Genomic DNA, 24,335 nt, shown 5'->3' with positions numbered 1-24,335 from the left:
GGTCCCGCCCCTCAGCTCCCGGTCCCGCCCCTCTGCTGGCGGCCCCGCGAAGCGCGCCCTGAACGGAAAGGATACCTCAGGGATCGCTTGGGGGTACCCCAGGGTTCTCCAGAGATACCTCAGGGCTACCTCAGGGGCTCCCCCCGTGCCCCGCGCTGTTGCGGCAGCGAGCGGGCTGATCTCTCCGCGAGCCTGGCCCCCGCAGCCCGGACAGCGCGGCGTGGTGGTACCTGTCTGCTGTCGCAGCCTCTACAGCCGCAGCCCCACCAGCGCCTTTACGCTCGGGGGGTGCGCACAGGCACGAGAGGTGTCCCTGCGGGGCCCGGCCACCTGAGTCCGGAGCTCTGTGCGGTTTGCCGGGCACTCTGCTGAGGGCTAGGTGGCTTTGAAGGTTGCCTGGAGTACCCTGGCTGATGCCTCTGGGCCCAGCCGCTCCTTGCGGTGACTGGAACGCCGCTCCGCCGAGTCCCCTCGGCGTTCCCGCCCCGCTGCCTCAGGGCCGGCACCCGGCGCCGGGCGGCCGGCTCCGTCCTGATAGGCTGCGCTGCTGAAAAAACATGATGTCAGCCAGAGTTTAAGTGCTATATATAGTGTGTGGACAAGACTACAAACTCCGTGGCTCTGTCTTTGACCAAGAGGTAGCATGGTTTTTAAAAAAAACCCAAACACCAGAACAGCACCCCCTCTCCGCCTTGTTTTGCAGCATACTGTCATCCGAAGTGCTGACACCATTCAGCCCTTACCATTGCTTTGTATTGCAGAACACCTGGGACAATTGCTCCAGGCCTCTCACGACCTAAGTCATTAGCTGCACCCCAGTGTAAAGGTCAGCCTTGCGGCTTTGGAAGGTCAGTCTATTTTTATTACCTAGAAATACGTTTTTAAAAAAGTGCTTCTCAATTTACAGTCACTGTGTTATACTGAGTTAGTTTTTTATTTTTTTCTTCTCGAAGGTGGTATACTTTGTGGCATTAGAAGGAGTCTGCAAAACAATTTAGGCTTTACCGTTTACTTCCAGCCATCCCATCACATACCCTTGTAATTATATATTACTCTAGGGTGTTTATCCAATTACAGTGCATTCAGGGAAAGTCCCAAGGTCTTGATATTCATGGAAACACTTCCACTCATTTCAAACTAAAGTTTTTTTATCATTTAGTAGTTTTTCTCCTTTATTTTCTCTTTCACTTGCTCCTCCCTCTGAAAATTTCAATAAATCTGTTTGTTCCTCATTACAGTTAATGTTTTTTGGTATTGTTGAGAAAGGTTTTCATGTTGGTGTAGGTGAATATGTCAACTTGTATGCCCTTGACATATACTAGGTTTCCTAGACAAAAAGGAGCAAAACGGAAAAGCACCCCTTTGAGTGCAGTTCCCTTAAGATTCACCTCATCAGGGCTCATTCAGATATGATTCAGATGTGGTACTTACAATCTGAGGTATTTCACATGGTTATTTCCTGCCCAGTAGAATTCTCCCTTTGTCCTTGTCTTTTCCAGCCTCCTTATTCTTTACTCAGCTTGCTGGCCTGTGTTCATATACAGGACAGATTTGCACCTAGCAGAACCCTGGCTCTCCTGGCATGCTGGCTGTTTCCTCTGAATTGGATGTGTCCCAGAAAAGAAGATAATACAACACAGGAAGCTTCAACAGTTATGGAAGTCATGGGAACAAAACCAAGTGAGGTAACGGAAAGAGATGCGGACCATCTTTTTTCTAGGGTCCTTTGCAAGCTTCAGTAGGTTGAAGTGACTGCAGTTGGTCTGCCACAGAGCCTTTCACAAGTGTCTTTTCTAGGCTTGCTGTTGTCCTGTCACATACTGAAAATGGGCTGGGATTTAAAATTTCATGAGCTGCTTACATAGACAGCAGCTCTAAGAGAGGGAGAGCAAATAATGCCTATGTAGCCAAGTCTTTGCATAAATAGTTACCCTAAAGTGCATGTTGAATATTTTGTGAAAAGTAAGATAGGAACCAAATGGACATTATTGAAGGCAAATTTCTCTCCTGTTACTAAGTTTCAAAATGTGGCTCTTTTGATTTCCTCACTCCATACAGAAACTCACTCTACCTTTACTAGGTTTGCACTGGCACGTTTCCTCTATACTATGCATTGACACAGATTTTGAAATGAAACCAGGTTTATGAAAAAGAATTTTTATTAGTGTCTTGGAACTTGAAGAGTTATGCACTGTGAAATCACTTAATAATTGGTATAATTTATATATTTATAATCACTTAATATAATTTCATTTGCTTTCAAATCAATATAAAAAAATACTGCTTCAAAGATAATGAATGTTGCAGGTCTTTTGATGAGGTGTAATCAGGAACAGAGCAGACTTCTTTAATCCTTTCTCCATCGTCATCATCTCTTATGCTAGCCATCCCTTACAGACTTTGGGTCTGTGTTCATTTAGCACATGTAAATTGAGCAGTTTTTCTCTGTATGGAAACCAGCAAAACATGAATGCACAAGTGCTACCTTTGAGCATTGCACTTTTGTCTAGAACACAACCAACACCAACTGAGCATTTGCTACACTGGCATCTAAGGGGCAATTTTCACAGTGCCATTTTATCTTGTTTGCAGTTTCTCTGTGTGTGATTATGATATACCACAGCAGGAAATAATCAATAGTTGTTTCAAAAATAGGAGTACATACCATATCAATGTTAATCATCAGGAAATAATTTTGCAGCAGTTTCAAATCTACTCATACCAGAATTCTTCATTCCTTTTACATACACCTTCCTAGTGGACCTTTTTCTTTCCTCCTGTTTTGCAACACAGAACATTTATCCTAGTAGTGGTGTCAATACACTTTGGGAGCTTTTCACTAGATGTCACATCTCACTAATGTCATATTGCTTATGCTTGTTTTAAAGGGTAAAAAGTACTCTAAGTTGGAGTACTTACATGGTGGCAGTAGTTTTTTATGTTTAGTAACAGAAAAATATTTCCCAATAACAACAGTAAAAGCCAAGTAACACAGAGAGAACTTAGTTGAACATCTAACTAAAAGCAGATTCCTTTGGCCTGCACACAGGAAATATGAGACTTTATAAAATTTAAAGTGAGCACATTTTTTCTCAATGCTCTACACTCGTGCCCTGTAAATTCATGAATTAGCACTGTGTTATTGTTCCAAAAACAAGAAGCTTAAGAGGTGTTGAGTCTTCTGTCTAGCTTTTGTTTTCTAATGGAGATTTCTCAACCAGAAATGCAAACTTGAAAGAAAGTTCCTTTTCTTTAAAAGTGTATCTCTGCAGTTTGGTTAAACTTCAGTCTTTTCTGAGTTAGATCTTTGCTATGCAGTGACTGAAAACAAGTGCTTTCTTAGACGGGTACATGCTCAGCAGAAATTTGGGTATGCTCTTGGACATTAGAATCTAGTATTGAGTGAAAACATCAGTGAGGACATTGATGTAATCACCTATAGCTTTTCTTAAAAAGTCCCTTCTAAATGGCTAAACAGATTGCAATAGCCTGATGGGCAGTGAATAAATGATAGGCTGGAATAAAAATACCTACTTAAGTCAGAAATCATATGAGATGGAGAGGCTAGGACATGAACCTATTTAGTTTGTCCTTACTGCCTTTCATGTAAGGAAGTGTTTGACCTTTCAAAGATTAACATTTTGGGTTTGTTTTCAGTTCCAGTTTGGCCATTCTTTTACTGTGTGGCCTCAAACAATCAATGCTCTAACATCCATGGAAAGTTAATTTTTAATCGAGTTTAATTTTTAATAGAAAATTGTAAAATTCAATGCAAATATCTTTAAAGAAGACCATATAAAATTAAAGGTACGTACCTTTTCACATAAGTACTTAAGATACATTTGACTGTGCTTTAGCTAACAGCATCACATTAGTTTGATAATAATCTGCAAACATGGGGACTTGGCAAGCAAAACTAAGTATCTGAATTATATTCTTGTACCATTTAACTTTAAGTGTAAAATTGATTCATATATACTGGGCCAATTTTTGTTGTAGAAGGAGAACATATCATACCAGTGTGCTGAGGCACTACCAGCACTTCTATCTTCCTGTGAATTGTTCCATGTAACACTAGTGAGATATGCTGAGATTTAAGACTTCAGTGGATCTATTCCTAAATGAACTGTAGCAATGTCTTATCAAGCAGATCTATTTCCTCCTCAAAAATAGATATTCAGAGTAAAGCAGAACAATAAAAACTTATCACATCTTGCTGATATAATGAAATTAATAATTTAAAAAAGCATCACATCAGTGGTCAGAAAATACAGAAAACTCAATAAAGTTAATAATGCAGTACTTTCATGAGATAAAACTTGATAGTGTGCATCAGACAAAGCACTGACCCACATCACTTGAACAGGGTGAAATGATTTTACTGGAGTCCTTTATCAATTCATGTGTGGGCACTACATAAGTGGAGACTCCCAGAAAAGTGACAGGTTGTGTGTCATTTTCTCATAACACCTATACAGACCTGTCTCAAATTGATACCAGGGAATCAATCTTAAATATTTAGTTTCAGATAAGCAAGGAAGTACTTTTAAAAAAAAATCTATATAGGTCATAGTGGATACATATTTTGGTAGAAAGCTATGGGACAGGGACTTCAGCTGTTGTGTCAGAATAAAGATGCAAAACCAAAGCAAGTTTCTGTGCAGTCAACTGGCAAATCTTATTTGACTGATTGGCTACTGCCACCAGGTGGCTTGTTACAGTAATTGACTGAAAACTTTAAAATGCCTTTTACCTCTAGGTATACAAGTATTTTCATATAAATACAATTCCAATTCTAGATTTTTATAGATGACATAAATTCCAAAATGAATGTGATTAGTAAAGAATCAAAAAATGCATACAGTAGAAAGACATTTCTGAACATAAGGGGCATACTTTAATCTAATTTGTAAATTAACAGTAAGTTGGTAAACCAGGTAAGTATGCAACAGCGCCAAAGCTCAAGGGAAACGAAATTATTAATTATAGAGAAAAAAATCTCACCCTACATTGTGACTTTATCATCATTTCATTCCTTTTAGATGGTCAGGACTGTTTCAATGACTCAACATTCTCCTTACTTTGGGAGGAAAAACCCCCACCATATACAAATTGATTTGGTAGGAAGAATTCTTCATATCTAAGATAACAATATTGTTATTAATTCCCTAATAAATCTTTAACTAAGACAATAATGCTGAAATGCTTGAAAAATGCTGAAAGCTTGAAAAATCTTGAAATGCATGGTTTTGTGTGTGTAGTTTACGCAAGAGAGAGGTGAGTAAATACTGGTGCCAGGACTGTTCTCTTCAGACAAAGCCTAGTATCCAGCATGTATTTAGCCAACTCCAATGCACTTTTTCAAACACATTTCAGTATTTCAAAATAGGTAATGCTAGTAACAAAAAATTCTTTGATCCAGTTATCCATCATCAAAACAATCTTGTAGGGATGCAGCCTTTTTGCACATCACTTGATTTGAACTCAAGTGATGTTTTATGCTTATACCCTTGCCAGTAACATAGAGCTCAATGCACATATATGAAACTTGAGCAAGGTCTGACCTAAAATGCCACAGTTTTGCTGAATAGTTAGCTTAATACCTAAGAGGAAAGTTGATTAGAAGGACTCACATGGTAACATGGGTTCTCTTCAATGGTTTATTGTTTTCCATATAGCTTTGGGCTTAAAAAATAGAATAGCTATCAGTATAAACCTTGGACTGCACAATAGTTAATTTCCAAAATTATATATATTTACTTAATTGCTTTCTTGGTTCTCAAGCAAGAGAAATTCCCCTTTATATACTTGGAATGAAGTCTCCTCTACGAAATTCCTGTTGCTTTCAAAATTATACGCTTTCACTTAATTCTTTAAGTGCTTATAATAAACCATGAAAAAAAAACCTTATCAGCTTCTTTTCAGGTTAGATGTTCTTTCATTCATTTGCCACTTCATCCTCTGACACAGGTCAATAATAGGTTACACAGCTTTATCTCTTGCAGGAAGATTCTAACCCACTCCCCAGCCCTCTATGTCTCTATCTCATTTCGTTAAGCTAGAACATCTGCTTTGAAACAAATACAGAATTATTATGAACACACTAGCAACAGTTGCAGTACACTTTACAAAGGAGATGCAACTTTTTATAGTTCATATACCCTAGTGCATTCTGTTTACTTTATACTGGATATGACACTTAACAAATTAGCAAGCAGTACCTTTTCATCGAAACATTTTCATTTAAGGCTGAAGAACTATTGATTTTACTATTTTTTTAAGGAGACTGGTATGTTTGAAAAGAGCCCTTCCAGACAGATTGATGATTGCCCATGCAGAAGTATGGGGACCTGTATCCAGTAGTTACAGAGTTGTTTTTTCTTCTCCCTGGTTCTCTTGGTGTTATCTTGGTTTTCTTGCTTTGCAGCTCTTTAGCAATAGCTAACACCTTTTGAAATAAGAGAAGCTATACAATGATAAGCAAAACAGTATTCTCTCCCTTACCCTCTTTACTTTTCACAGAAAAACGATTTTTTTCTTCTTAAACTCTGATTACCATTTCCAGCAGAATTGTAGCTTGCATTTTCATCCCTCTCGTGAGTCTTAATGAGGAAATTACTTCCATATACTCTTATATATATACTATTTATATTATAATGTTTCAGACATATATATCCCATTCTGTCAGTGAGCCAAGACCCTAAAATAACATCTTAAAATATTTGTATATTAATTCCACTATACTCTGTGAAAGTTATGAACATAAAAATTGTCAAGAATACTGGTCCCCAGTTTTCTTACTGTAAATATATTTATGTTATTATTTGTCTTACTAATAATGTATCTGTATTAGGTAAAAACACACAGTCACGTGATAAAGCATGTATGTAGTTAGGCCTGCAATTTTATCAAAGTCTTTAATATATGGGAACTTTATGAATCTAGTTGTAAACGTAATTTTTTTCCCCCAGCTAGGGGGAAATAGCCATATTTCACTTCAAGCTATTGCTTATGCATTGTGTTTCTTCAGTTGCTCAACACTGAGTGAGATCTCAGCTTCCCAGTAACCAGGAGCAAGATAATACAAGTAACAGTCAAATAATTTTTCTGATTAGGCAAAGTAATCCCTTACTGTTTTTCACGTTAAATATATTTTTTTGATGTTACCACAGGGTACCTCTAAAGGTTAATGCTGCCTTTATAGAAACTGAGAAAAGAGTGAACACTAACAGAGCATTTCCTAGTCTGTTATATTTTACTTAGATATTCTTTTTTAGAAAATATTACCAAATTAATAGTACTAAGATTTCTAGAACTGCTCAGAACTACTCATAAGCAACTGAATCACTATAGCTCTCCACTAAAGGTGGTTTTTAACACAAACCCAATATTTCTATGCTGTGGGAAGGCAAATTCCCATTGGATTTCTAAGTAATTGTCTTTTTGTGTCACTTTGTGAATAATTGAGAACTCGGATTTAAACAACACAGAAGTCAGAGAAGCGTGTGTAAGCAATTGCAGTTTCTGCCAGCAAAGCCCCAGTTACAGCCAGTATTTATTTGCTTTCTTGATAAGAAAGGCTTGATTTTGCAAGCCTGTGTATGTGACCACCTTTCGGCCCATGAATAGCACCGCTAATGATCTCTGTAAGCTTCGACAAGGCCAATCTCTCAGTAAAACTCTAGCTGTTAGCCCAGTACGGCCATCCAGACCTCCAGCGTTGGGACGCTGCAAAGGAATTAGATACCCTAACACGTTCCAGGGCCCCGGTTGTGGCGGTTCCCGGAGGGCAGCGCCTGGGTCGGGCACACGGAGCGACTGCGGCGCCCCGGTTCGGGGCTCGGCTCCGCCCCGCCCGGGCCGCGCCCCGCCTGCGGCCGCCCCCGCAGCCAGAAAAGCGCCGCGGCCGCGGGGGAGGCTGGAGCAGAGGAAGGGGCTGCCTGGCTCGGCTGCGCTTTCCCCCCCTCGCCCTTTTCCGCCGTAGCGGTGCTGGAGAGGAGAGTGAGGCTCCCTGGGGCAAGGGCGAGTGGGGCTGAGGAGCTGCTGTAGCCTTCGTAGTAGTGCTTTGGTTAAACTGATGCCGGTGAGTGCTCAAAGTGGGTACTGCAAGCTTTTTGGAAAGTGTATTTGCTTAATAGGACATCTGCAGCAGGTACGAGGCAAAGTAAAATCTGGTGGTGTTTTTAGAGCACCATGTAGATGCTGCCTTTCATGCAAGATTTCTGAATTGCTTTAGAGAAAACTCCTAAATCTGTGTGCCTTAATGAGTCAGAGTAAGCTATGGCTTATTTTATCTGGAAGCCATGCCACCCACGTTCCTCTAGTATCTTTTTTTGCTTCTTGTTATGTGAATATTCGTTTCTTATTTTGTTTCTTTTTTGATGTGTGTAAGAGATGGCTCTGTGATAACTGTGACAGTAAATGTGCTCATGCTATAGTTGAAGTTACTTGTTGGGATAACAAACTACATATTTTTTAGGTTAGTTTCCAAGTTTGGGCTCTTCATATAGATAAAAGTTTGCAAGGTTGGGCCATGAAGATTCTATGCAGAGCAGCTGCCCAAGTCAAATCATTAAAGCAAACAAGTGAGCAGGGCACTATTCATTCTTGGTGAGATAGATGGAAAAAAGTGAAAGCTGCCATATTTTTAAAATTGTTTATTCTTCTTCTAAAAGAATGCATCTCTTTGATAGGGAGTAAATGTATAATGAGCTTTAAAATCATGCTGCAAGTTAATGTCAACTAATACTTGGAGGAAGAAGGTATCAGAAGTTGGTTGTAGGTTCCCCCTGTCTGCCTGCTCTTAACTGCACCAGAAGATAATTAAGTGATTCCTTAGTTTGAAACTCTTTGACATCTGGGGAAGTGTCTGACAAAGCAAAGGAAGCTGCAGGGTCAGTGTTTCATTACAGCTTCATGCATTTCAGCTGAATTGTGGGGAAGCTGTATAAAATATGTGCCTGAAGTAAAAGATGCTCTTATAAACTTTACTTTTTTGTGTGTGTGTACTGTTTCTTTTTTCAGACAAGCTTCCTGGATGCAGTAAAGGTTAATACAGTTAGATGCAAACCAAATAGAAGATATTACAAAGTCATATAAATTGTTTTACTACAAGTAGAGAGCCAATGGCAGTTTTACTCAGGCTTCGTCACTGTAACAGAAGGACTGGCTGTAAGGTAAGTACCTACGCTCAAACTGTTACAAAAAATCACTTTGAAACACGTATGCCCTTGAAATTCTCTTTCCTAGAAAGAATGCGATACTGAGGTGTGTATTTTTTGTGTGCATGGGGGGGGGTGTGTGTTTATGTTTTAAAAGTAATGAGTTATTATGAATATGTTTTCCATCCTTGCTCAATCCAGCTATCATGACATGACGACTAAGCAGAAGAGGCCAACCCAAGCTCTTTTTATGAATTGAGAGGGAGGGTGACTCTTAGACAGCAACACTGTCTTCTTTCCCTTTGTAGGGGTTTATTTATAAAGGAATGTGTCATAAACCCGTATATTAATATAGCTTATTCCCCTTCAGGTGGTTCTTTCCTTTTTTGTTCACCCTCCTGTCTGATGGTGCTCAGGAGAAATTTCTGTCAATGGTAGTTTTGTACCTTTGAGCTGGCAGTATATTTGCCTTGCCTGTGGTCTCATCTCTTCTTCCTCTCTGAAGTTAGTTGTAGATTTCACATTATGCAGCTAATGAAGTTAAACAGCTGAAAGAAGGTAAGTTCTTTGAAGAGATCCTGAGTTGGAGTGTGAGCATTGTATTCTTGAGCTATTGGGCTACCTGCAGGTACTGTAGGAGTTGTTTTCAACACAGGAAGAAGTAACTTGCTGCTCTCTGCTTATCCAAATCTTTTTCAGATTTTGATGGTTTTTTTTCTATTAATCTTTACTTAATCTTTTTCTTCTGCCAGCTTTTGAGTCAGTTGAATCTGACAAGAATATTTCTTGTTTCCTTTACAGCCCTACCACATCCTATGCTACTTAAAGCAGAATACTAACTTACTCTTTTGCTTGTCTCTGTGATATACAGCCTTATCTTTTCTTATTTTGAAATTTTCTCTGGTACATATAATTGTACTGAACCTTAGTCTTTAGCTTTCTATAGGCATCTTTAACTTATGTATAAAAAATTAATTCGATGTAAACTTTTGACAGTTTGGACAAGTGTTTGAACTAGAAGGAAATACTTGAACTAAAAGATATGATCATAATGTTATCTTGAATATTTGGGAGGAGTTGAGTGTTGAGAAAGGTTTCAAGAACCAGAAAATTCTAGTCTAACTGTTCAACACACTCTTACCTCTGATTTTCTTTGATTTAGTGGTGTAAAGTTGCTGGGGAGCCCATATGTTGAAGTACAAATATAGCATGGCCTTGGAAATTGTGGATTTCCATGTATGAGAACTTTGGAAGAGTTCATGTTGATGACTCCTGTTGTGTAAGATAATGATGTGCCTTGTCTTCATTTGACTGCTTTTTAGGTATCAAGAGTTCAGTCTGAAATGGCTCTCTGTATTTCTTATCTTCATGTCCATCCATGCTGTCACGGAACTTCATAACCTGATACTTCTTATCACTTGCTGCAAAATGGGCATGGCCCTTCCAGAAGGCAGACCAACTTGCCTGGTCTATGTTCCACCAGAGCTGATAACTCACTTCTTGTGCCTAAGGACTGAAAGAAAGTTTATCTCTGTTCTCCTGGCCTTTTGGATGTGGAAACACTTTCTTTTGCTGGCTAAGGTGTTCTGTAAACCACAGTACAGCTGTAAGCCCTGCATGCTACTGGAGCAGCAAAACAATTGCCACAGCTTTAATGAAAACAGTATTGTGGTGGGGCACAACACTGTGTGATGAAAGCTGAGGCTAGGGGTTCATATAACTGTTTTAGGATCTGGAGTCCTACTAGCCCTTGTCTTTCATGCATGCTGTTCCCTTGACAAGAGTGTGACAAGCCAAATCCATTGTTTGACTAATTGTCTAGAGGTTCACTATCCAAAAGAAAGAGTTCAAAGGAGAAGTCTTGTGCTTGTCTGCAACAAACATACATATTTCTTTGTCTAAATCTTCATACCAAATTCTCACTCTTGCATGTATAAAATTTATTTCTGGCATATGGCAACTTTAATTTCCCTGCAGAAAGAGGAACTTGTTACTGGGGAATTATTTGTCATATGTGAGGAAATAGACATGGGTTGTGGAAACAAAAGGCAGTCTGTAATGATGCAAAATTTGAAGCTATGATTAATAAAAGTGGGCTTGATACTAGCTGTGGAATTCCTCAGTACTGTTGACCTTTATATATCTGTGAAGCATGTATTGAGATCCATCTGTCCTGTGCAGATGTTTAAAGAACTTGATTTTTTTTTTTTTTTTTTTTTTTGATAGAGTGAACAGGAGAGGGATTGGAAAAAGACATTTTAAAACCAGTGCTGTCAAAATGCATGGAGGGAAATAATACATCCAGTGGATGGAGGGATCCATTGACAACCTGTAGATGGCCTGAAATATGGTATCTGAACATTCTAACAATGTCTGGCAGTTATCAGAAGCAGAAGTTAGTCAGAAGCTGGGAGTGGTGTCTTCTCATGAATGCTTTTTTTAAACATGGTTTTGTATTCTACCATTCAACTGATTTCTAAAGAGGAGTGGTAACCTGTAATGTAAGTATTTATTGTGTTTAATTGCCTGTATATTTTATTTTATACAGATGGAGCTGCCTGGTGTTGCTGTTTGGATGTTTGTTTGCCTCTGTGCATCTGTGGTTGGCTATCCAAATGGAAAAGTAAGAGAAGCCTGTACTAGCATGGTACCTTGTCATGGTAGCTCTCCTCAGCTGTCACCTGAGCATGCCATTACAGTGAATGGGACTGAATTTAGGCCAGGAGACAAAATAGAAGGTATTGTGTCAGTTACAGCTGAAGAGTTTAATTTATTGTTTCTTCATATTATAGTATGTCTTTCCTCAGTTTTCTATACTGGATTTATCTAAGCAGCTGAATCTTGTTTAGGGTATCCATTAACCATCGTTCAGTACTTGTAAAATGAGCATCTGGTAGCCATTGTTGAAATACTTCCTTCTTCCTCTGGAGTAGAGTTCAACTTCCTTATTCTTCTTCTTGCTTTAGTCCATCTGTCTGGACCAGATTTTGAAGGATTTCTCATACAAGCTCGGGATGCAGAACGCCTGGATAGCCCTGCAGTTGGTTCTTTTGTGTTAGCTGACCGGAGACGTTCTCAGCTGCTGACATGTGGTCGTACCAAGGTAGAGGCCAGTGCCTTACAGTCATTCACTGGGCACTGAGGGGCTTGGACTGTCTCTTTATCCTCTTGTCAAAAAGTGGAGCATTTCCTTACTAAGAAACACTCACTATTTCTGTATAAATGCTGCTGGGACCTCTAGCTCATTGCTGGAGTCTTCTGGGTTGAAAGTTATTCCTTTTAGTCTTGAAGTTCATTAGTATGTGTAAGTTGCTGTGCTACACCTCACCTGAGCTGATCATGACTGACTGGGGAAAAGCCAGTTGTGCTGGGTAGTGCAGTGTCTCTGTAGGATTTAGCTGCAGCCTCTGCTGACTGTGTTAAGTAACAAAATGTGTATCTACTGTTGATATAACTCTTGATATATATGTGTTTTCAGAATTCAGCTGTCAGTCACACAAGTAAAGCAAAAAAGAAAGACATAAAAGTGTATTGGATTGCTCCTGAAGATGCTCCAAAACATGTACAGTTTCTGTAAGTAAACCTAGATTAGATTCTAATTTATTAAAATGCAGACAAGGTAAACCTGTACCATTGTCTGTGTCAAATATTGTCCAGCAACTGAAAAGCCCTTGGGTCCAATGACCTGAAAAGTCAATACCCCTTACTTGCTGCAGAGTCTGTGTTAATGCAGACACTTTTTTAGGAAGAGCTTGAAGGTAGTTTTTTTCTTAGCTTTTCTTTGCTTTTTTTTTTTTTTTTTTCCTTTCCTCCCAGGGAGTGTATAAGAAGATTTGAAGATTGGTTTCTTTAGTCTTTCTAGCTACTGTCTCACTTCTCATACCTGCAATATACACTGTTAATAATCTTTCTCTTTGCTGTACATAACTAAATTATATGTATACCCTCCTGTTACACTAGTAACTTTTTGTGAACTACAGGATAAAAGCAATGCAACTCTTCTCTGAAGTTCTAATCCATGCCATAGGCATGAATGTTTCTTCTATTCACTGCAGCATGTGGTATTATGTTTTAAAATTCTTTTCCCAAGATTTAAGATACTTTCCTATTTCAATCCCTAAAATGGTAGAGGTCTCCATAGACATGAGGGTTTTACAAATAATTTCTGTGAACTCTAGATTCTTTTCCTTTTTTTTTTTCCTTTATAAAGTAGCAGCCAACTATAAATATATACAGTAATGACTCTGTGTGTGTTGTGTTTTTTAAGAGCCACAGTTGTGAAGAAATACAGGATTTTCTGGGTAAAAATTCCAGGTCCCATTGTTTCCCAGCCTGATGTGCTGTCCCCAACACCACCTTTGCATGCAACATCAGAGGCTGTGTCAACTTCACACCCAGTTTCCTACATATCAAAGCCAGTAAGTAATGATAAAGCTAATCAGGCTATTTTTAATGCTTGTGATGAATGGGATTTAATGAGGTGATACAGCCTATTAACAGAAAAGGAGAGATTATGGATGAGTAACTTTGATATCTAAGCTAAGAACGTGACAGCTGCCTTTAGCTGAGTTGCCTGAACTTTGCAGTTCATGCTGCACACAGGTGAGAAGATTAACAGAATGTTTAGAAATGAATGACCAGAAAATATTATGCATACTTCTTATGAGAGATGGGAAAAGACTTAATCTGGTTTTGACTAATAACTTCCTATTTAGCAGGAAGGAAGCTCAGGCTCAGAAGCTTTCCCCTTTGAGTTCATCTGTGTTACTGACTGAGTCTTGAATGGATCGAGCAAGCATTGCTATTTGATCCAGGATAACTGTGACTTATCATCAATGTATTTTCTCAATATATATCAGTGGCATTTCTACTTTAAAAAGCAAGCATAAAGCTGTAGTACCCTTATTTTCTTTCTCATCTATCAGCTGATACTACCTCTCTAAATATTAGACCAGAGGAAGTTTTTTTTTCTGAAGTTCTTGCTGACTTTTTGAAATTATTATATTGTAATGTCTTTAAAATGAGAATTAAACTCAAATTTATCTTGGAATTCACCATCATTTTACTTAGTAGTCCTAGGGTAATTGTAGACATGGATTAAGAGATTGGTATGTAGACACAGATGATGTTGTTCCTTGTATGTTTTTTGCTACTATGGGTAAAAAGGAGGAAGAGAATGGAAACTGTCATCACTCACAATTTGTTTGTTTGCTTAATTGTTTAGTTTAGTGCATCAGGTTGTGGAATTATGAAGTTCTGCATTAGGAACCCTACAAACTGTGATCCTGGGAGCGCTTCATGTTTTTTTCTATCCTTCCAACAAGAGGAGAGTTCAGTTTTTATTGAAATGAGTGGTCCAAGTGAAGGATATTTAGCATTTGCATTTTCCCAGGACCAGTGGATGGTGAGTGTTTTATTTTATTTTATTTTCTGTAGTTGCTTTTGTGATGTTGTAAAGTTTGAATGGAAATGCATATGGGAAATGGAAATACAGTGTGACTCTCCCATAGTGCTAAAACACAGGTTGTTTCTTATAGGTGAATATTCACTTTTAGCTCAGGACTGAATAACTACAGTCGAATTTCCCTATAGATATCTCTTATGGCAGAATTCAGCCTGTCTGACTGAAATTCCTGGTTAAATGAATTTCTATTTACCCATCCAAAAAATCTTACCTCTCAGAAACTGAGTTGTTATTTGGAAAACCATTTGCATTTGATCCTCTAATGTTACTCCTATACAAATGGTCTTAAAAATGTTGAAAGATACTTCTTTCTGACTTATGTTAAAGTGAAGGGATGATGCTGTTGACAAATGCATAATACATAAGCTGTTTGTTGCACAAAAGAGATGCTGTTTATATTCATCTCCCTAGTGCAGGAACGCTTGGTTCTTAACAGCACTGTTTTTACAGCTGTCGAGGAAAAAATCTTGTAACTGAAGTGGATTTTTAAATAGCTCCAACATCCATCTCTGTCTTGTCTAGTCAATTTGATAAATTTTAAATAATTAAAGAAACTTCTGATAATATGGTTGTTACTCTGGGAGGGGAGTGTGAATCATAATGTGTGTTTCTATGTGTCATCTCTTTGACTTAATGTGGTTCCTCAGTAATAATACTGATGTGCTTGAAAAATGGGGAATAACGGCTTGATAACTACAAAAATCTCTCAGGTCTTGCTGCCAATATTAAATCAAAGACCTTTTGGAGACTGCCAGCAGTGTTTTTTATTGGGCTATAGATATTTTTATTTTCAACTCTGCAGGGTGGTGATGATGCCTATCTGTGTGTTAATGAGGATCACAGCATTCATGTGAGCACTGCCCATCTGAAGGAGCGAAGTCATCCTCTCTTGGATTCAGAGGTATGTTTTAAAACAACTCGGACACTTTCACAGATGTAACTTTGAAGTAATGTATGCTGCTGCTTTGTGCTTTTGTCTTGCACAGCAGGTGTAAATACTGAGGTGGATCCATAATTCTCTAAGTTGAGATTGGTTGGGCTCTTACTTCCTTGTAAGTGTTTACTTTGGGAGTCTAAATTTAATTTGTGAATATAGTTACATGATGGGAGCTTAGTCTTTTTAGGAACTTTGTCCCTATTATTCGTCTGTCCCTTTCCTAGAACTGCAGCTGCAACTGGTTTGTCCTGGGTTAGACATTGTTATAGGCTGTAAAAATTAGTGATAATTCAAACCCTAAGTTGCTATGTTGACTTACTGGCATACCTCTTGCATTCCAATTTAGAAGGGATCCCCCTTCCCTGGATAACTTACATTTTTTCTTTGCATATCAGTGACGCTCTTGTCTTTTGCAGGGTTACTTTTAAGCCAATTAATCAACCAATCTGGCAAGACTGGGTATTAAGTATCTCCTGTTTTACAGAATGCCCTTGAAGATGTGTCATGGAGGCTTGCAGATGGTGTTCTTCAATGTTCTTTCAGAAGGAGGATTCGTCTCCCTGCTTATAAAGGGAGATTTAATCTGGATACCAGTTACTACATCTTTCTGGCAGATGGGGAAGCTAGTGAAGGTAAACTTGACTTACATATGGTTGCTTTTCTTTTAACAGCTCCAAATGAGTTAGTAACCTTTCTGTAAGATATGGTTTAGATGAGAATTGGTGTCTGAACTAAGGTTTCTAAGCTGGAGGCCTTTAATTCAATCACCTTTACTACTTCTCTGGATCATGGGTTTGCTTGTGGAAGTTATTGCAAATTTGCTCATATGTGTTGTGTTTCCTGTAGCTGGGCGAGCTGTGTTTTGTACATGAAGTGTGTAGGATGGCTTAGATGATGTTAGGTTCTTACCATATTGTGTGTTAGCTTGTGTGATTATGTGCAGTGGTCACAACAGGGCTTGAATTAATGCATAAGGAATGGACACACAAGTGCAGTGGCTTTTGTTAGCAAGAAATAAATCACTCTGTCATTGCTCAGGTGGACTCATATACAAACATCGTCGTCAGCCCCTGGTCACCAATGGACTGTACAACGTCACAGGCCTTCCTCAGGATATTGGAGGTTCCCGGGCCCCACGGCTTATCAAGGCTCATGGTAAGCTGCAGATTCTAGTTTTGTCTTCCAGTTCTAGAATTGCTGAGGCTGGAGGGTTATTGCAGAGTTGGTATTCCCTCTTGTCTTTGTGGCATTTGCATTGTATATTCTGTTGGCTAGCAAGATCTGATACTCTGGTGGCAGAGCGAAGTTCCTAATTTTTCGTTTCAAGAACAGTGTCACAAGATTATTTTTGCCCAGGAAAATGGAACCACCCTTGCCTTTGCCCTTAAATTTAAAACTGGGACTTGTTTATCTTTCTCTCTATTCCAAGTTGTTGTAGTTGCATTTTTAGTTTAGTTCTATTTGAAATGAGAAACCGCTCAACTGGCGGTCTGGAGCCACTGAAGTTAATGGGAATTTTTTCTCCCACACTACTGGATTTTAATGCAAGTCCATGATCACACTGCCACTCTGTCACGCAGACTGTAGCCGTGTCATCTTTCATCCTCTGATGTCTGAGTTGGTGATAGAATGGTTTCTCTCACCAGTATGTACAAAGTGCATTAGCATGTGTGAAATGTGTAGTAGCCAGAGCTGCTCTGTTACGTTGTGTGGGAAAAGTATGATTATCTTTTGCATGGATGTTTCTGTTCTCTAGCAAGATAAAGGCTATAAAGCTGTAGCCTGAACCAGGTGATACGTTTTTAATTCTTGGTAAATTCTAACCATATGCATGTGGACTAAACAATTACATAGTCTTGGAAGTTGTGCACTTAAGTTACCTATCATTTACCTTATTGGGTTGTTTGTTTTTTTGTATTTTCAGGAGCGCTAATGTTTGTTGCTTGGATTACCACAGTTAGTATTGGTGTTATTGTTGCACGATTCTTCAGACCTGTCTGGTCTCATTCATTCCTACTTGGAAAGGAGTTGTGGTTTCAGGTGGGCAAAATCTCCACATATCTCCAGCTGTATTTTCTAGCATTATTGCAAGCAAAATTATAAACCTACTAGATCCAAGAAATAGACTAAAAATGGTATGATTTACATCTTTCTTTAATCTTATAAATTAAAAATCAGAAGTTCACCTACTTTACTCGTAAAAGTTAAGTCTAAAGTGGGGATTAAGAATATCTTTTAACTGTAGGTCTACTTAATGTCTTTTAATGATGAAGAGTTTCTAAAAGCAAACTTAACTTTTCTAGGTACATCGTATGCTTATGTTGACCACAGTCATGCTTACAAGCATTTCTTTTGTGCTGCCTTTTGTGTACCGAGGAGGTTGGAGCCAAGTAAGTGTGCACTTTGTCGTGTTTGTTAACAGAAAGGTAAAGGTAGGCACTAAGTGAATGAGGAAGTCCACTGCCAGCTATTACGACTACCCAATTTTCTGTGAAAGCTGTTCTGAAGTAGGCTGATTTCAAATTCTGGCAACCCAGAAGAAGAATTTTGTCCCTTTAAACTACAGTTAAAAATTTCGGTGTTTTCCTTCCTTCCTCTTTCTTCCAAATAACTTTTTGCTCACAGTTTCTTTATGTACTGTTTTGGTCTGACTGTTTCCTTAGAGAACATGATCTTGGGAGGGAAGTAAGGATGTGATGGCTGACATTAGCATGGTAAACCTGCTGGGAATAAGTGTCTTTCTCAATTTAGATATAACAGTGAGTGATAAGCTTAGTGTGGAGCAGTAGTTAGATAGAGATTGTATACCTGTTGCTATCACCTGTATTCTGTTTGATGCAAGGTCACATCAAAAGTTGGAAAGTCTAGAGAGTGTCTGAGTTCAAGGTGGAAGAATATGGTCACAAGTGTGAGCTAGGGAAATTCAATAAAACATTTTTGTGTGAAAGAGAAGACCAGTACTGGGATGAGTTATAAAATAGGCCTATCCTGGAGACACAGGATTGAGGCTGGAGAGCTTGGACTATGGTATCTATAATCATGTTAGTTTGCTTTTCAGCTGGTGGAATTGCTCAATATAGCAAAAATGTGGGACAAGCCCTGAGCAGACCCACCAGTGTGTCTGCTACCAAGGCAAACAATCTCCATCTGGCTGCAGAGCAGCTTATTGTGTCCTGTTACCTCTGCTGGTGCTGCTCCATTGTAACTTACTAATACAAGAACAAATACAATTTGCAATTTCTTGGTGTCTTTTCTCTCTGTTTATATAGATATGATATTTAAGAAAAATGTCCTCTGTTTAGCAAGCAGGTTTTCATCCTTACCTTGGCTGTGCTGTGATGGCTTTGACAATCTTTCAACCACTTATGGCAGGTTTCAGACCATCTCGTCATGCACCAAGGTACAACTGACTCATTAAATTACAGCCATAGGAATTAAATGTGGCTGATTCTTTTTACAAAGGAAAGTTTTTACAGTTTGAAAGTAGGCAAAAATGTTCTTTGATTTGACCCCTTCCCCCAGTGGTGTAATCAATAAAATGTGTTTCATTGTTTTACAGGAGGCAACTGTTTAACTGGTTTCACTGGAGTACTGGTACAACAGCTAGAATATTAGCTGGTGAGTAGAAGTAATAGTTGTAACTCCCATTTATCTGATTTAAAGGAGCTTTGCCCTTTGTCTGAGCTGTTGTTCATTTACAACTTCTATGTACATCTAGTCAAGGCATGTCTGAAGATCCTTTTTCTTGGCCATCTTTTGTGTGAGTTTTCAAGGGCAATTGGATACAACTTAGAGAAAAAATTGACTTTAAATCCAAAGGAATTACTGACAAATCTGAAATTCTTCTGTAATGAGGACCTGCCCTTATCTTCATAATTTCTTTTTGTCTTGGAAGATATGAGAATAGTGTTCTTACAGTAGCATAGTTCAATGTTACTGAATGGGAGACAGGAATTTCACTTACAGATCCAGAAGTTTAATTCCTGGGTTTAATTCTAGTAATAGAAGCAAGCTTCCACAGCAACCTTAAGCACTGATATTGTGATGACTGGTGACTACCAAAAAAGCCCAAAACAACCCCACCCAAACAACCCCCTATCCCCTCACAAAAAACCCTCAACAGCCTTCAGCTGTGTGAACTCCTTTAATCTTGTTCCTCAAGCAGTTTTAGGTAATTCATGGGAAATCTATTTACAAAATCATTGCGAGAATTTTTAAGCACACTGGTACAATATTCTTATTGGGGTTTTTTTATCTTGTTTTTACTGAATAGTTGTGACTATGTTCTTGGGAATGGATCTGCCAGCACTTGACCTGCCAGACCCATGGGACACCTATGCAATGATTGGCTTTGTAGCTTGGCATGTTGGTACTGATGTTCTTCTGGAAATACACAGCTACTGTCTCGTTCGTAAAGGTACAAGCCCAGCAAAACTCCTGCTGTCTCCTTGCTTGCTGAGAATGAAACCAGTGTGGATGGAATTTCAGGAGGTGTTTTTTGGCCTCTAACTTGGAAGCTGAAAGGGAGTAACTCTTAGTAGTGTCATATCTTCTGTAGACAAATGAATATGGAAGAAAACCAGTTTTTAAGACAAAAGTGTTCTAGAAGAGTGGGGTTTGTGCCATTTTAAATAGTAGCTTCTCGTTTCTCAGACCACAGTTCACTGGGGACTAAAATGTGCAGACTGAGATATATAAATATTTTCTGAGACTCTATTACTTTTTGCTGTAATTTTGATCCCAGGTGGGTATGTTAAGTCCAGATTAATTAATGCAGATTTAATCTTCATTTAAGTGTTGATAAATTGCTGTTATTGCAGGAGCAAGCTTGAATGCTTGCCATTTTGACTGACTGGGGAAGGAATATGAAATCCTGACTCCAATAGGGAAGAGATGGGTAGTAACTTCATTGGAAATTGTTACCTTCACTGGCTGGTGTCACAGAGAGGAGGTGGCTGCACATGTGAACGACCTCGGTCTAAGGCTGAGATGAGACAGCTGCAGAACTGAAGAAGTGTGATTAATTAAGAGTCTCTGTAAGGTGGCATGTGGAGAAGGAGTGATTATAAAAGATGTGAATTTAAATTAAACTGCAGTAATTACTTCCTAGAAGTAGGTAAATTAACCTGAAATGTTTGGACAATGAGTGTTCTCATGTTGGCTAATGAAAATACTTATGAAATCCAGTTATCTTAAAATATAGAAGGAAAAGGTGTTGGCTCAAAACTCAGTGTTTTGATTATTCAGTCTAGCAAAAGACAAAATGTTTTTTGACTTCAGTGTTCAGGATTTATATTTTATAGGTCAGCGCCAGTATAATTTTTCATTTGTGCTGTGAGCGTGGTAGTAACAGGTCATGAAATGTCAAATGAAACTCCCAAGTCCTTTTCAGATTTGATGCTGTGTAAGACTTAGTCACAGGATCAAGACTGCTGCAGTATAAAAATGAAGCCCTCCCTTCCTCTTAAGGGCAGACTTAACTTCTGTTTTTCTTCCCATGAACAGTTGAAGTGATAGAGGATGACAGAGTACAGATACTGCAGTCACTGACATCTGCAGAAGCAGAGGTGAGTCACAATTTGGTAACTACTGTGAAATGGGATGATTCTTCATTTAAACCTGACTGTTCAATGACTTTTCTTCCCCTTTTCTTGCAGGGTCGTCTGTTTAAACAGGTTGTGTTAACCATCTATGTCTGTGGAAATATAATATTCCTTGTTGCCTTCCTGATAGCAATCAACCAAGTATGAAATAAGTATTTGAGAATTTTGTGACAAAATACTGTGCAGTTGAAAAGTCTGCAAGGAATACTTTTTATTACAACTTTTTTCTCAACACAGTCCTGAAGATGTAATTGAGAAGAACAGCACATGTATGTCATGCTCAGTGTTAGGGAGATCTGGAATTCAAATCTAGAGAGAAATCCTGCAGTCTTACAAAGACTGTCTTCTGATGGGACTTTTAATGGGAAACTTTGCCTGAGTAGGGAATGAAATCTCTTTTTTAAGGACACGTGTTAACTTGATTGAAGCTTATAGGTGAAAAGAAGACTGGGAAGATGTGCCAAAAATGTTTTTATTCATTTCCCTAAACCTTTTGTGAATATTATTGGGGGAACTAGTAAGATATGACTGGTCCAGATTAATCTGTCCACTTTACTGTGTTCTAATATGTGATATGCCAGCTTCTTGCTCTTAACAGTTTTGTGCATAAAGAAACCCCCAACCAAACAAACCTCAAAACTTAGTGAAAGATTGTCACAAATGCAGATTGATGCATGAACTAAATAGATAAAAGTAAAATGCAAAAAGCACTGTCTGCTCTAAGAGCAGTATATTTACACAAGCACAGGAGTTTAAGAACTTCAGTCCTTCAGTAAAACCACCATTTGCCTTACTCAAAATACTGCTCTGTCTCATCCCTCTTGGTGCTTCTAAATCATAAAGAGAAAACATGTTTGCAATATAAATGCACTAAAAACTATAGTAACTTCTCTAAAACTCAAACCAAGAAGAACCTAGCTGTGTTTATGGAGTTCTGTTTTACTGTCTTTGGTTGCTTGAGGCTTCTTAATTACTTAACTGTGTGAATAAGATGGATTTATGCTAACTTTAATGGAAGTGAAAATACTTGCTCTGGAATGTTGCAGTTGTATTTGTGCTACTGAGCAAAATGTAAATTGGGAGCTAGGTTGACTTCAGGAAAAGCAGCTTCTGTTAATGTTAAGTGAGAGTCCTTTGATCTGGCATATCTAGAAGACAACTATAAGAATTGTATAACAACTCTATTCTGAAAGAATATTGGAGGGCAATTTTTTAGTCAACAAAAGGTTTCTCCAAATATATGAACTTGGTACAGAGACTAGAAAGAGACTATATTGTTTCACATTTTTGGTTCATGGTTTGCCTAAGTATGGAGGGATACTCTTGAAATGGAATTTTGGAAATGAAACCTTAGTATGCTGTGCAGTTACAGTGCTTTGCAGTTGTATTTTGTGGCTCTGAAGAGCTTGCTCCCACACATCTTCATTTTTCGTACTGAAAAGTATTGTTTTTTAGTTGTAGCAATTCAAGATACGTTGTTCAGCTAGGCATACTAAGCTAGCTGGGAATTAAGATGTTGGGAGGATTGGATAGAATAGTGAGTAGTGAGGCCTGACTTGGTATAGAATTTTACAGCAACATCTCTACAAGTGTGGCCAGCTCTAAAATACTTGTAGGTGTGGGTCAGGTGGTGGTTCTGTGCAGTTACCAAAGCTGTCTGGTTCTGTCTCTTCCTCCACCTTCCCAAGTCCATAGTGCAGCCTGTTGCATGGACAGGTGATATCCAGGAAGCTACACGTTTGTTTGTAGTCAGTGATCTTTTGGCTGCTCAGATACCTGATTTAGCCATAAGGGCATTTCTGGAGCTGGGATCAATCCCTTTGTCAGCAGCAGCTGACTGCGAGTGAGTCCAAGTTGAATCATCTCCCTTAGGAAAGTCATGTGCAGGGTGGGAAAGGGGGACTACGAAGAAGTGAGTCACAACCCAGGCTGAAGGACGAGCAGCATGGGGCCAGCTGTGTGGGTGTGAGGTTTTTTTAGAGAACTCTAATCTCAAAAAGCCTGGAAATCTCAGGCTCATCTACTGCTAAAGCTTTGTGAGACTCTTTCATCTACTGTGAATTTATAGAAGAAAAATCACTCAACCTAGGCATAATTGATGGCTTTTTAAGTTCAGTATAATGCCATATTCTTTCTATAATACAATAGCTGTACTGAGGGTTTTTTCATTTACAGGTGACAATGAATGTGGGTTTTAAAACATGAATGTAAATATATCAATAAAAGTTCTTGTCCCTTTTAGTAATGTGAAAATGCTGTCAAAAGGAAACTAGAAAAGTCTTGCCTAGGAGCAAAATGGATTGTCTGTTTTTTGTAGATGTTGTTTTATAAATTACATCTATGTAAATCCTTCCTGGAGAAACTATTATTGAAATTGAATGTTAAAATAGTTTCACTTTTTAAAGCAGTTTCTTTTCTTCAAGAAGAAAAAAAGTTTCCTTGTTCCACGTTTAATACAACTTTTAAATTGGCAAAATTGTCAATTGTTCTGGATAAATTTTTTCTTCCCACTGCTTGCAGTATTGTCTGGTTTCTTATAGGAGCCCTTATGTACAGTATTGTAACTTAATTGATTGAAAGACTTGCTTATTTTACATAATTTCTGTTCACACTGCCACTCCTGCCCTTTAACTAGTAAGAGGAAGTAATATGTCGTTGTATTCCAATATCTTCCAAAGTTTTTTGTCTACTCCTTTGATAAAATCTGTGGAAGGGTTTGATATTGGCAGGAAAATAGATGACAGGAAGAAATTTATCATTAGTCTTAAAAGTAGTTTACTACTTTGATTGTTAGGTGCAGCCTCCAAATACTCATCATCTGCTCTTTGCTTAGCTACAAATCATGTTCTTTGCCTGTGCTTTGAACAAAAATTATTTGGTGCAAATGTAATGGAGTTCACAGCTACCTTTTTTTTTTTGCTTTAAGTAGTTTTTAATTGACATTTCAGGCTGCAGCACGAAACAGGAGAAGGTGTATTTAATTTCTCCTTCTTACACTGAATGCTACATTGTTTTCTATTTTGTCAGAAATCACAAGATGGGGAGATGTCCAGTTCCGTGTAATAATGGCCGTGTTTTTCCTTCACCTTCAGGGAAGGCTGAGGAGAGCTTGCCTGCTTTGTGTTCCATCAGCTCCTAACACTACGTGGCGCCCTTGTTCAAATAACAGC

The 24,335-nt window shown here is 38.6% G+C and overlaps 1 protein-coding gene across 10 annotated transcripts; it reads left to right on the top strand.

The window, feature by feature from the left end:
- The first annotated feature begins 92 nt into the window (after positions 1-92).
- FRRS1 (ferric chelate reductase 1) lies at positions 93-23,675 on the top strand. Of its 10 annotated transcripts, none has more exons than XM_053950651.1 (19): positions 93-638; positions 762-848; positions 1,545-1,685; positions 9,025-9,176; positions 11,710-11,899; positions 12,128-12,264; positions 12,640-12,734; positions 13,429-13,579; positions 14,386-14,565; positions 15,428-15,526; positions 16,047-16,194; positions 16,601-16,717; positions 17,487-17,602; positions 17,866-17,952; positions 18,865-18,962; positions 19,122-19,180; positions 19,836-19,979; positions 21,068-21,129; positions 21,220-23,675. In XM_053950651.1, the coding sequence occupies exons 4-19, from the start codon at positions 9,126-9,128 to the stop codon at positions 21,310-21,312; spliced, it is 1,827 nt and encodes a 608-aa protein (XP_053806626.1). In that variant the 5' UTR covers positions 93-638; positions 762-848; positions 1,545-1,685; positions 9,025-9,125; the 3' UTR covers positions 21,313-23,675. The 10 variants fall into 10 exon arrangements, with proteins under 10 accessions (XP_053806626.1, XP_053806625.1, XP_053806624.1 ...); XM_053950650.1 differs by having other exon boundaries at positions 1,500-1,685; XM_053950655.1 differs by lacking the exons at positions 93-638; positions 762-848; positions 1,545-1,685 and adding exons at positions 10,324-10,483; positions 11,388-11,511 and having other exon boundaries at positions 9,156-9,176.
- The last annotated feature ends 660 nt before the right edge of the window (positions 23,676-24,335 follow it).

This window comes from Vidua chalybeata, chromosome 9 (assembly GCF_026979565.1).
Source record: "Vidua chalybeata isolate OUT-0048 chromosome 9, bVidCha1 merged haplotype, whole genome shotgun sequence".
In the NCBI taxonomy this organism is placed as follows: Eukaryota; Metazoa; Chordata; class Aves; order Passeriformes; family Viduidae; genus Vidua; species Vidua chalybeata.
The sequence above is the reverse complement of the archived record's forward strand: the minus strand, read 5'-3'. Positions and strand labels throughout refer to the sequence as shown.